Source organism: Mycteria americana, chromosome 7 (assembly GCF_035582795.1).
Source record: "Mycteria americana isolate JAX WOST 10 ecotype Jacksonville Zoo and Gardens chromosome 7, USCA_MyAme_1.0, whole genome shotgun sequence".
Classification (NCBI taxonomy): Eukaryota; Metazoa; Chordata; class Aves; order Ciconiiformes; family Ciconiidae; genus Mycteria; species Mycteria americana.
The window spans coordinates 41,474,273-41,486,681 of NC_134371.1; the positions used below are offsets into that span (position 1 = coordinate 41,474,273).

The 12,409-nt window shown below is 42.9% G+C and overlaps 1 protein-coding gene across 3 annotated transcripts in view; it reads left to right on the forward strand.

The window, feature by feature from the left end:
• Positions 1 to 4,626, forward strand: part of SUCO (SUN domain containing ossification factor) — a 47,903-nt gene extending 43,277 nt beyond the window's left edge. For 2 of the 3 annotated variants that reach the window (XM_075508055.1, XM_075508056.1), the window contains 4 exons: positions 602 to 756; positions 1,116 to 1,207; positions 2,460 to 2,515; positions 2,676 to 4,626. In XM_075508055.1, coding sequence (XP_075364170.1) covers positions 602 to 756; positions 1,116 to 1,207; positions 2,460 to 2,515; positions 2,676 to 3,122 — 750 coding nt within the window. In that variant the 3' untranslated portion in view covers positions 3,123 to 4,626. Of the gene's footprint in view, positions 1 to 601; positions 757 to 1,115; positions 1,208 to 2,459; positions 2,571 to 2,675 lie in introns of all 3 variants that reach the window. The other variant, XM_075508057.1, reaches the window with a different exon arrangement.
• Positions 4,627 to 12,409: the final 7,783 nt, after the last annotated feature.

Genomic DNA, 12,409 nt, shown 5'->3' on the forward strand with positions numbered 1-12,409 from the left:
CTGCAAAATAACCTTGGATTTCAGCTTCCGTATAATTCTAGTAAGCTTCACCTGTCAGTCTTCAGAAATGAACATACTTGAAAATCCTTCTGCTAGGTTGTGAAATGGAAGAAAGTCAGAGAGATTAAACACATCGAATCAAGTGAATATAATGGTATTTATTCTGTGAAGTACTGCAATGTCAGCTGATGAAAAGCATCACATAAAATTTAGTATTACATCCATGTCAACTGTAAAACAGAATTCACTTTCTTAGTACACTTTCTTATAGAAAGTATATGACTTTCAGATAGATTTGAATGCTCTTTGCAAGGGGTGGCTGCCTCTTTAAGTTATGGTAGTACTGTGGTCAGTGAAATCTTGTCCTGTGTTACCAGCTAGTGGTTTTCAGCCTTCACTCCTTGAATGCTGCATAGCCAATAAACTACACCAAACCTCTGGAAAAATACTCAAATTTGAACAAGCATTTAGTGAAATTGAAGGAAAGTGACTTGAGAACATGTCAGTGGTGGTGTTCTAAAGATTTTAATGTTTAAAACATGAGAATAATAGTATCATTAAATTATTCTTTGTCTTTAACAACTATATCAAATTCTTCCAGGTTTCTGATCGGCAGACTTACCTTGTGATTTCTCTGGTTCTCTGTGTCATTCTGGGCTTGGTGCTTTGCGTGCAGCGGTGCAGAAGCACTTCTCAGTTCTGTGAAGATTGCCTCTCAAAAATTCCCAAAAGTAATCACTACCCTAGTCCCAAAAGGTAATGTACTTATATTTGAAACTTAATTGTTCTTGCAGCTTTTATTGATATTTCCTAAATCCGCTGGGACTGGCACATCTGCTTTAATTCTTAATCTTCTTCCTGCAAACTCAAAATTGATAGCAAAGAGCCATTTCTGCTCTGTAGTAACGCTCTCCTAGGAACATTTTGGGGCTACTACACTTAATGTGCCTCGATAGCTTGTTGCAAATATAGTACTGTGTCTGTTTGCCAGGCTTTCTTGGGCACCTTAGCAAATAATTCTGTCCTCTGCCAAAGACGTTTCTTAATGAAAAATGCGTATGACAAAGTGCTGAGAAAAATGTGTTTAAAAAGGCTTTGTGGATTTTGTTTCCTAGATGTTTTTCCTCCTATGATGATATGAATTTGAAAAGAAGAACTTCTCTTCCACTGGTCAGATCACAGTCTTTTCAGCTAGTTGGTAAAGAAGGTATTATTCACATATCATACATCTAGTCTCTAGTGTTAACTCTTAGTGCTATACGTGTGTATTACTGCAAGTGTATGAAAATGGAATTGCAGGTTAATGTCAAAGTACACTGGATTATAGTAGTTCACGTATACATTCTGTAGGACAAGGTGGTTCATGAACAAGTTACCAGACACTCACAGAACTGTGCTAAATTATGCTAAAACATTAAATGTAGTCTTTGCTATCATTTATGCTCTGCAGATGTCGTCTTGGGGTTAGTAGCAATCCATGCAGGCATTCAGGTCTACAAAGCGATGAAGCTTGCAGAAAGTGGCTTTTTTTTCTTTTTTAATGCCAGACGTGGGAAGTCTGAATGCCCTACTTCTGAGAAGTCCTGATAGCCTGTCTTTGAAACTTGGCGGGTATTTAGGATCCAAATTTATTAACTCTAGTAAGGAAATTTAGACTATTTATCTTGGCTTGGGTATGAAGAATCACGTGGTCTTTTCAGTATTCATGTTACACTCGGAACAGCTGAATTTTGATTTCTTAGGCCGCCATCATCATCATCATGCAAAACCCAAAGTGTTGCAGATTATAGTAACTATCAAGTATGCAGCTGACATTGCTTTTCTGTGTGCAGCAAACTTGCTTCCCAGGGTTTTGTAGTGTGAATAAAACTGCATGAAAACTTGTGAGTTGATTTGGGAACATGTTGCAATAGAGACTAGCTAAGGCATAGACTATTTTTTTTGCAAAATCATGCTTTTTCTGAATTCTCCCCTCCTTCAGCTTGGAAGAATGATTTACAAAGCACTAATGGAAGAATGCCAGACTGGTCTCATGTCAGTCTGAACATCTGTGTCCTTGATAGGTACACATGCTTCTATTACCTGTCCTGTCATGGGCAGGCTGCACATTAAACACTATTATATTGGTAACAGTTCGTTTTCATAGAAGCTAACTTTTGCTGACTATTGTTCCTTTTCCCCAAAGGACATTCTCTGCACCTCTCCTGTGGCCTAATCTATCAGGAAGTCAAGTATTTTCAAGTGTACATCACTGACAGCTGCCATTAGAGCATAGGGGAATTCCTCTGTGTGTTGACTTCACTTTCAATGTTCATGTGTTGTACCTCCACTAACTTACCACATGTGTTTTTGCTCCCATTATAAGTGGAATATTTTATCATGCTGTTATTTATTTAGAACTGCGTTGCTGTAGAGCTGGCAGTGTCAGGACTGCTAAATGTATGTTCCCTCTCTTACAGTGGATCCAGAGGACCTGTACATTGTAGAACCCCTGAAGTTCTCCCCAGAGAAGAAGGTACAGTGGCTGCGGGGAGGGCAGGCTGAGCTTGGTGTGTTTCTGCCGGCAGGTGGTGCGTGTCTCAGCTACCCTCCCCTGCTACGGTTCCTAGGCTTGGTTTTTAGGCTCTGCTTGCCTTCCAGAACCTAACTGTTTCTCTTTTTACTTGTGGTTTCAGAAAAAGCGTTGTAAGTACAAAAGTGAAAAAATAGAGACTATTAAGCCAACAACAGAGCCTCTGCATCCAATAGCCAACGGGGAAATTAAAGGAAGGAAGCCGTTTACGAACCAGAGGGACTTCTCTAACATTGGGGAAGTTTATCACTCTTCGTATAAGGGTCCTCCATCCGAAGGAAGCTCTGAAACGTCATCGCAGTCTGAGGAGTCCTATTTTTGTGGCATTTCAGCATGTACAAGTCTGTGCAATGGGCAGACCCAAAAGACAAAAACTGAGAAGAGGGCTATAAAACGAAGACGGTCTAAAGTTTCAGACCAAGGGAAGCTCATAAAAACTCTAATACAGACTAAGTCAGGGTCAATGCCAAGCCTGCATGACATAATCAAAGGAAACAAAGATATAACAGTGGGAACACTTGGTGTCACGGCAGTTTCTGGACACATCTAAAACTAGCTGAACTTCTCAAACAGGAGAGTGTTTGTTCATTTGAGAACAGTCTGTGGTATTCTGTGGGAGGATAGTGGGAGACGAAGAGCTCAACTAATTGGAAAGTATTCAGAAATTTGGTTTCTGCCTTTTTAAATAGATGGGATTGTGTCAATCTTGGCTATAAGCTGCAGCTTTACAAGGCTGATAATTTCCTATGAGAACAGCTCGGGGGGAGGGAGGGCAGGGTTCATTTTATAAAGGTTTTTTTTCACAGTTCCTGGGGCAGAGATTTTTTGAAGCCCAGTTTGTTGGGTGGAATAGGGATAAAAGCCTAATCCTCTTCCTTTAGCTTTGTTCCTATTTCTTGCACCTTCCCATATTTATGTGCCTTTTGTCTATTTATAATGCCACTGGAAGAGGGGAGATACAATTGTTTGTCATTTGATTTATTTTGTAATTTCTCTAGCTTTTTTTGAAGATGCAACACTACAGTGCTGTAAAGGGACATGTGTTGGCCTTTAGCTGGACTCAGTAATGTGGACTGGATACTGTAAAAATACCAATAGATGGACTTGCCTGACTAGATTCTGGTTTTGCAAACTCAGTTGAGGAAAATATCTCACTAGGGATGGTAATCACGTTTATTTCCACCTTCAGTTACAAATGAGCTGTAGTCTGATGTACTAAATTAATGACAGTTGCTCTATAGGATTTCCTGTGTACAGTGGGATCTTAGGCTGATGAATGCATGTGTTATCTAAATTGCCTGCTGTAGTTCTCTGAAGGAAGTGAATGGGGAACGCTCACTGCTGCTGTGCTGAGAGTTCAGGAAAAAACTCAGCTGAAGAATGCGAGGTCGAGCTGGTGCAGCTGGGCTGTTCTCCGAGCCAGCTCTGGATGTGTTGAGTTTGCAAAGCCTTGAAGTCTGACCAGTCAGGGTGGTTCAAAGTGGGTATTTCCATAATGTTTGCTTTTGTATTGGCTAACAAATGTGCAGTGTTTGTATGGTTGGTATTTTCATATCCAAGTGTTTTTTATTTTGACTGTGATTGTATATTTGGATACTATAGGATGTGTGATTGCTAAAATGTTGAGTGTGTATCTGAGCGAGTGGAACAAAAGGTTATTCCTTTTGACAGGTGTTACAGGTTCATGTTGTAAAAAATGAGTTAACTTATTGAGCACTTTTAGTGGTACCCTTTTTAACAGATCTAATGCCTTTCCTGGGTATTGTATGTAATGTGACTTATTTAAAGCCTTTGGTTTTTTTGCTGCTTTCTTGTTAGTTTATGAATACTTTAAGGTGATGTACTTTTGGAGTTGATCTGCACAATTAGCCAGTCAGAGCACATGAACCAGACGTGTTGAACATGAATTCAGAAGGGTTTCAAACCTGGATGAGGAAAATACATACCACCTGAGTGCAGCATACAGTGTTGTGGAACAAGAGTATGTAACTACAGAGCTGTAGTGCCATTAGAAACTGTGAATTTCCAAATAAATCTGAACACTTTGTCTTTAATTTACTGGCATTTTTCCTTTGAAAATGAAACTTGTGGCTTAATTTCTTCTCTGAGAAGGACTAGTCTTTAAATTTCAGTGCAGAACTAGGACTGGGGTCCTTTGGGCCATAATAAGGGGTTCACAAACTTATTTGTCAGCCTAGATGTTTTTGTCTATTTAAAAAAAGGGGAGGAGGGAAGGTGAAGGCTGAGTGGTGGCTTGTCTGAAAGTTCAGGAATCCTGGCCACGTAAAACTGCTAGAGAAGTTTCCAGCAGGTATCAGTTCACATCTTGACCTGGGGGATCCGTAGACGTGGTAGCTTTCTGTGAGAATGACTGCATGAAATTACCTCTTGGTACTCGGAGCTAAGGTTTGTGAAGGATATTAAAGGCCATTAAAAGAAAATGTTAGATAGTCATTTATCATTTCAAACCAGTTTTCAGCTTGAATTTTGCCACTCAGGGATCCCTTCCTCCTAACTTATTTCTAGCAAGCATAGCAGCACTGCATGCAGCCAAATGCCAAATTCACCGGCTGTCCAGCAACTACTCTTTTGTCAAATGAGACCTCCCCAGCACTAATTTCTTGCTTGAGCATCTCAAGACTCTCCGCTTCATCATACGGAGCGCTGTGATTTAAAAAGCAATTGAATGTGGTGTTTGCTGAGCGGGGGGGTGGGGGTGTTTTTTAGGAGTGTGGGGGTTTTTTTGTGGTGCAGGTTTTTTTATTTACTGGCCTTCCTCTTGATACACATCACTTGTAGAAAGTGTGCTTTCCTTTACTGCACTGGCAATCACTGAGCTGTTCTTCTCATCAATAAGAATCAGCTGAAGCTGGACACAACTGAATTCTTAAAACAGCCCATCGTCTCTATCTTGCTATAAACCAAAGACTGACAGGCCTAGAATATGCCGTGCCGATAGGTGTAGAACGAGGCCAAATAAGTCATGATGCAATATGCAGGCAACAAGTGCGTCTCTAACGGGGGGGTTATTTTTCCTTGGTTTTATCTGGCCTGTAAGTGTTGGATGAAAGCAAATATGGTTGTGAAACTGAAATTAAACAAAAAATAGTGGCGGCCATATATATATATATATATATATTTATCAACTATACAGTGTGAACATATAGCTCTGGGGCAAGGAGGGGTTGCCTTTCCTGGAAGCAGCAGTTCTGTGGTTGGCCAGAAACTTTTTTCCTCATCCTTTCCTGTTTTGCTGTAATGGACAACTTCTTACTTTGTCCTGCGTACATTTGCTTCCTGGACTGGATTACCCCACAGCACTGGTGAGCAATCCTTGAAGATCCCTGGGAAATGACAGTTGAGGAATTAGCAGCACTCCTCTGTGTCAACAGGAGATTGTGTGAATTCAGCTGGTGTGATGGGGTATTGCCCCCAGTGCAGACTTTTCCAGTATTTTAAGTATCTGGCTAACAGAAATTTGGGTCATATGGTAAAAAATGTCAGCCTAGGTTTTTTTGTGCTGGGTCAGTAGAGATGGTTGTTAGCAGCAATGACTCCTGTGACTAAAATACATCTATCATAGTCACTGCTAGTGCGTGTCAGCCAAGGAGTAACTTTCATATTCTCATAAATACACTGCCTAACCAGTTCAACTACTTCTAGGTCTAAACTTTCCAATCAAAGCATAGGAAGTTTTCATAGCTTCAGCCGCTTAGAAAGCCAGCATCTGAAGGAACCAACTGAGCTGATTGTGCTATTGCTAACTCAAGAGTGTTTATTCTGGCAGTAGACTGGAGATTGAACCACAGCTTCCGCCTGCTGCTGCCTTGCTGCTTTTAATTATTTGTAACCACTTTTTTTTTTTTAAAAAAAGGGTCTTAATGTCAAGTTCTTATTGTTTAATGTTATCCTTTCATGTGGGCTCTTGAGTCATTTTTTACTTCCAGTTTTATTAATGTCACACTGACTCTAGCTTTGAAAACTTGATTCTTTACGCTGGTGAAATCAAGTCTCTCAAATTGTTTATAATCTTTATACAGAGATAATAGTTTCTAATGAAGACAGCTTAAATCTTGACAAATTTCTATGGCGTTGCGGATACATAAAGGGAGGGCCTAGTCCATCTTGTGATATTGCATAATAAGGTTGGACAGTTGTCAGTGTAAAATACCAAGAAACTAGCATGCATATGCAGTAGTTTGGGCAGGTCTTGAGCCCAAGGTCAAAAAATACTTAAGCAGCACAAATGTTGCTGTGGGAGGATGGGCAGTCACAAACATACGCATTGTATAAATGAATTACTAGCCATATTTGCCAAAATAAGGTATTTAGGTTATATACATTAAGCATCAGAGTGGAAATCCAGTATTTTTAAAATATGCAAACTCTCTACCAGCTGTGTTGGTATTGGTAAGCAGAGAACTAAAGCGTAAAATGTCTTTGCATGGCTTCTACTTTTGCCAGCTTGCAGTGCAAGATGAAACAAGATGGAACAGCTTAGCATGCTTCATTTAATTAGGTACAAACATGTTCCACTTCATTTGGAACAATTAAAGTGTAGAGCCCTGACCACAAAGTGCGGTGAGTAGGTTATCAAGTAGCGTGTGTCTCATCTCCTGGAAACCCTGAGTGTCAAACAGCATCAGATACCGCTGAAGAAATTACTGGGGTTTGTAACAGCTCAAGAAGAATTAGTGTTCCCAGAGCTTGTTTAGATAAAACGTGTTAGCTCAGGAAAGGATAGCGAAACTCATGAATCTTTCTTACGTATCTCTTCTCTAATTTAAGGATAGTAATTTTAAAAGAAGCTACCAAGGAGCTTTCTGCTGCCTTACTGCTCTCTCTCATATTGGACATGTGGCCTAGGAGCTGCAACTACTCTTGCCTGTGCTGCTTTTCGTTAGAGACACTAATTAAGTCACAGATTAGAGGTACGGCTTTTGGTAGGGAATGGAGGTGAAGTGAACTCTGCACTTCGTGGACCTAGAAATGGAAAAGAAATTTGTTTGCCATGTTGAGGCTTGTTTTTCCTTTGTTAGATGTGGCGGCTAGAGCCTATATCCAGCTGCTGGGCCCTCTATGAACTCACAGCAAACAAGAATCCTTGTCTGTGATCCGTCCGTCGTCCCGTGTCCCCCCCCCCCCCCCCCCCGCAAAAAACCAAAAACAAACCAAAAAAAAAACCCTAAACCAAAAAACCCACCAACTTGAAGCAGCTAATGAATATCTTCTAGTAGTCATAGTTTGACACGGTTACTGCTGACATGTCAAGGTTGTGTACATTGCCCATGAAACCACCCACAGTTCAAAGTTAAATCCCAGGAAAGTCAGCTGAAGGTCCCTTGGGGTTTTGGGAAGTTGGCTGACGTGGGTCACTGGTGTCAGGGTTATTGTGTAATGAGATGGGCATATCTGGTGTTGGGCTGTCCGTCTGCCAAACAAATGCCGGAAGGCCTGAATTCATTCAGTGATGCAGAGCTGAGGTACGATCCTGGTGGAACTCAGTAAGGATCTCAAGGTAAATCTCAATTTTTTTTTTATGGGCTGAGTACGGCTGCTCCCAAGAAGGAATAAAATTGTCAAATACTGACTAGGCCACACAGGCCAGCAGAGCTAGCGTTTTCCAGGGCCGAGGCTGGCTTAGTGCTGGCAGCCTGGGGCAGGGCATGGATCCCACTGAAGGGCTTGTGAATACAGTTCTTGACAGTCACAGGGGAGGACAGGAAATCAACATCTGCACGTTCACTGTGGTCTTCCTCGCAACCTCTGAGCGGTCACAACACCTTGTTCCATTTTCAAAGCTATTGTACGTTATGAAGTGACCCACTTCTCGCTTTCTCGGATGTTCAAGCAATAGATCCCATTACCTCATAACCCCTATACCTCATTTCCTTGCTCTCGCTGCAGACATGAAATAAAATCTTACTCTGCTGCTTTCAATTCTTCTTTTTCTCAGCTGCTTTGGCTCCTTCCCTGCTTGGATTCTCTCCTGCCTCGGATCAGAGCCCTGTACCTCTTCTGCTGAACCCAGGGCTGCTGCCTGCTTGTTGGGATCATGGTGTAACTGGCACATGCCTAACAAAGGAGAGAACAAAGCACCTTGCTCGCTGGAAGAGGGACATATTAAGCACTGCAACACCAGGCCAGAGCCATTAGAAATTGATTTTTGAAACCTGCTCTTGAGTGTGAATATGTAAACATCTTCCTTGTGAGCTGTTGGCACCAAGATACGGCTCTACATGTGCCGGAAATGCTTCTAGCAAGAGCAGTTGTTGAGGAAATGAAAACCATCACCCTTGCCTGGGAAAACTGAACCGTTAAAAAAATGTAATATAGAAACAACACTAAGATGTCAGCGCTCACTGCAAAGGCTGGGTGAGTTCTGGTGTCTTCCATGCCCCTCGAAGGCCTCAGTTGATGGAGACCCTGCTAGCTTTGGAGGCAGTTCTCACAAGCATCCATTCCAATGTTCAGTCAAAAATCCATGTCTCTCTTGCGCAAACTCCTTCAGCTTTGGCTCCTGGTTAGTGGCTCCCTGGGAAGGTTTTTTCTGTGAGATTCAAGACCCCTCTGCTGCTGGAAATCATCCCTCTTTATACAGGATTTTCACACACTGTCTGTCCCTCCCTGCCAATCTGCTCTTGAATGGATGAAGTTGTCCGGCAGTTATTGCAACTTCTTCCTGAGCCCCTCTGAAGTTGAACATAAACTTGCAATGTGGGTTCTGGGACTGTCTGTAGCTGTCTAGTGCTATATGTGAGCTCATACCTATGGGAGCCTTTGGGCTTTCCCTGCTGGAAGCTCGTGTCCAGCTGGGTAGCCTCTCTATCAGTTTCAGAACTGTGTTTTCTTTCTAGGATGTTATTTTCTAAAGAGTTTGATCTGCAGTCTTTGTTTCTAGACTTGTTTTCTTCTGATTAAATTCTCTGTCCTCATGGTTACTTAGGATCTCTTACCAGTTATTTTGATCTGCAAATATTACTGGTGTAATATTTTGCTTGGTTTTCTCCAGATCTGTGGTAAAGGTGTTGAAATAGCGCTGTGGTGAGGACAGTCCTGGCAGAAAATCAGAAGCCTTGTCCTGGATGGTGTTCTCGGTTACTCTTTCCACCGTACCCATCAGTGAGTGTTAATGGGCGCCATCTCTTCTGCCAGCTGCGGCTGATCCTTACTGGGTTTGCAATAGTTGCTTCTCCTGGCTCTGATGGCACGGTTCAGCCTGGGACCGCAAAAGGTTGCCGAGGCTGTTGATATCTTGGGTTAATGTTTTGAATTCTGTTTTCTGAATGTGAATGATTCTCAACTTCTTCTGCAGTTGTTCTTGGGTGTCATTTATGCAGCCCTGTGGGCTTTCAGTAGTTGCTTTTTAGCATTTCCACTAGTCATTAGTGTAATAGAAAATGTTAATCACTTTCAGACACATATGTGACTCTGTCCAGAACCTGATGAGAGCCTCTCCTACACAGTGGTTCACACTTATCTTTTTTAAAATTTTATTTTCTGTCAAATATTAAATCTAGATTGTTGTTCAAGTTCTGCTTGCTTTGGTGTATTTCAAGAAGGCCATCCTTTTGCCCTTAAATCTACTGATACAAACTTTTAGCTGCTGGCTGATTCTCATTGCTGTCAACATAAACTTTAGCATAATGGTGTGTATTGTTAAAAGCTCCCACCTTTCCTCTGGGGACGAGGTGGGGATGGAGGGGCTTCTTCTGAGTAAATCCTCTTTTTCTCTCTGTGTAATGGTGGCTTGTCTTTTGTTGGTTTTGGCAGAGGGGATCGATTCTTTGATAAACGGGTATGAAAAGTGTTTCCGTTTGAAAATATTTCCTCCTGTTCAAATGCCTGATAAGGCTGCTGAAAACAGGGTGGGCATCTTGCAGACTGGGTGAAGAGGGGGATAGGGAGGCAGAGAGACAAATCTGGCACCCCTTTTGTCCTACTTATGTTCTCCTTTCCTGCCCAGCTGTCCTTGCCCCATATTTTAGGGGAGCTCAGCCTTGTCTAAATTCTGGCTCTAAGCCTTCTAGTAAAATAGATTCCCGTGTCTACCTGCAGCAAATTGTCCCACAATTATTTCAAAAGCCCTGTTAATGCCATGTGTCACTTGAGCAATAGGAAGCCAGCAGAACACAGAGCCTGCAGGCATCATGACATGCTACACAGACGCAGCCCCACTTGCCACTGTTTTTCAGTGTGTATAATCTTGGTGATCTCTGAAGATGGTGACAGGGGAAACAGTGTGACAGCAGCACCAGCACAGTAGAGTGTGCTGGGAAGGGAGAGGTCTCTCGAAGCATGCTGTGCACCAAAAATGATCCTTTGATGGTAAAATAGCCCCAATCTTTGGCTTGCCACAACATGTGGTATTAGCAGGCTCTTGATCTGAGCATCCGAAAGAGAAGATGCAGCAGACATGGCTGAAATGGCTTTCATTGGTTTCATCATCTCCGCCCTCTCACCCACCCATAAAAAAAGCATCTTTGTGAAAATAGGAAGCAGTGGGTGAGAAATAAGTACACTTCTGACATTTAGGGGAGACTGCTACTGTGCCTACAATCCCACCAATATAAGCTATCTGCACTAAACACAGTGTCAGAAAAAACTTGAGAGTGGATCCTCTCCAGGCAAAGCGGTGTGCTCGATGACTTTTGACATGCTTGGTAGCAATGCCTCCAACTTTCAGGAAGTTCTGGGCTTCAGTCCCTGCTCCCTGAGCCATTGTTGTATTTTACAGCCGTTGAAGGGGCCACAGAAAGCATTAAAGAAATGGGAACTCCCTGACGCCCAAGTCCATGTTGCAGAGAGCCACGAGCACGCTGTGCTCACTGCTCTGAGAGCAAGGGAGTGCAGGCACTGACTGCTGAGCAAGGAGCCCGAGTGGGTGGCGAGTCCCCCTACATATGGCTCAGGCACCCGTGGCAGCAGCAGGGCTGGGGTGCTGTGCAGGCAGGGTGGTGGAGAGTGTGCTGGCAGGAGATGTTTGCCCAACTGTCCTGCTGCCTCTCTTGGCTCCCTGTGCCTTGGAGGCATCTCTCTTTCTCCATGCCCAGCGCTGGCTAGCAGGCTGGAGTTCATCACGTGGCATGGGAGGTGTGGAGCTGAGCCCAGTCCTTTGTGATGATTGTAGGAATGGATGAGGACCTGTCCTCAGGCTGGCTGGGGAGCACCGTTCTGGGATGCAGAGAGGAGGACTGAGCGAGGGTAGGCATGACCAGGCTTGAACTGCTGGAGCTGGATTTGCGTTGCTTTTGCGTCTTTTATGTCAGAAACCTAGAAGGACGAGGAAGAGCCAGATGGGTTGCTGAAACCTCTCATGCTGCGGATCACTGCTGCAGCAAACGGCTGTGGTGAACATCTTCAAAAAGCAGTGGGGTGTCTGGTGGTACAGGCAAGGCTTTGAGGACATGTCTGACTTACTAGTGCGGTTGGAGGCAAAGCTGAGCCCTTGCTTTGGAGAAACAAGTGTGCATATGTTGTTAAAGCATGCTGTTCTCAGACCCCAGTTTTGATGTTCAAGATCAAAGCCTGCATGTTGGGATCACTTCCTTCAGCCACAGAGGAGACAAATCTCCAGTTTGTTCTTGTATTAAGCGTTTCCGTTTTTTAAACACTACCCCATACCAATACACACTTCAATGTAGGTCTGTAAAATGGAAGAGCAAACTGCGGTTTATAATCGCTTGTGTGCACCTCTACATCTGTGGGAAAATCTCATTGCCACCACTTAAAAATCTGTGAGTCAATGAGGAATGGAAATTGAGAAATTGGAAACTGAGGAATGGAAATGTCCCCATCTCTCCTCATTATGATTTTGTAATGAGCTTGTATGAGTGC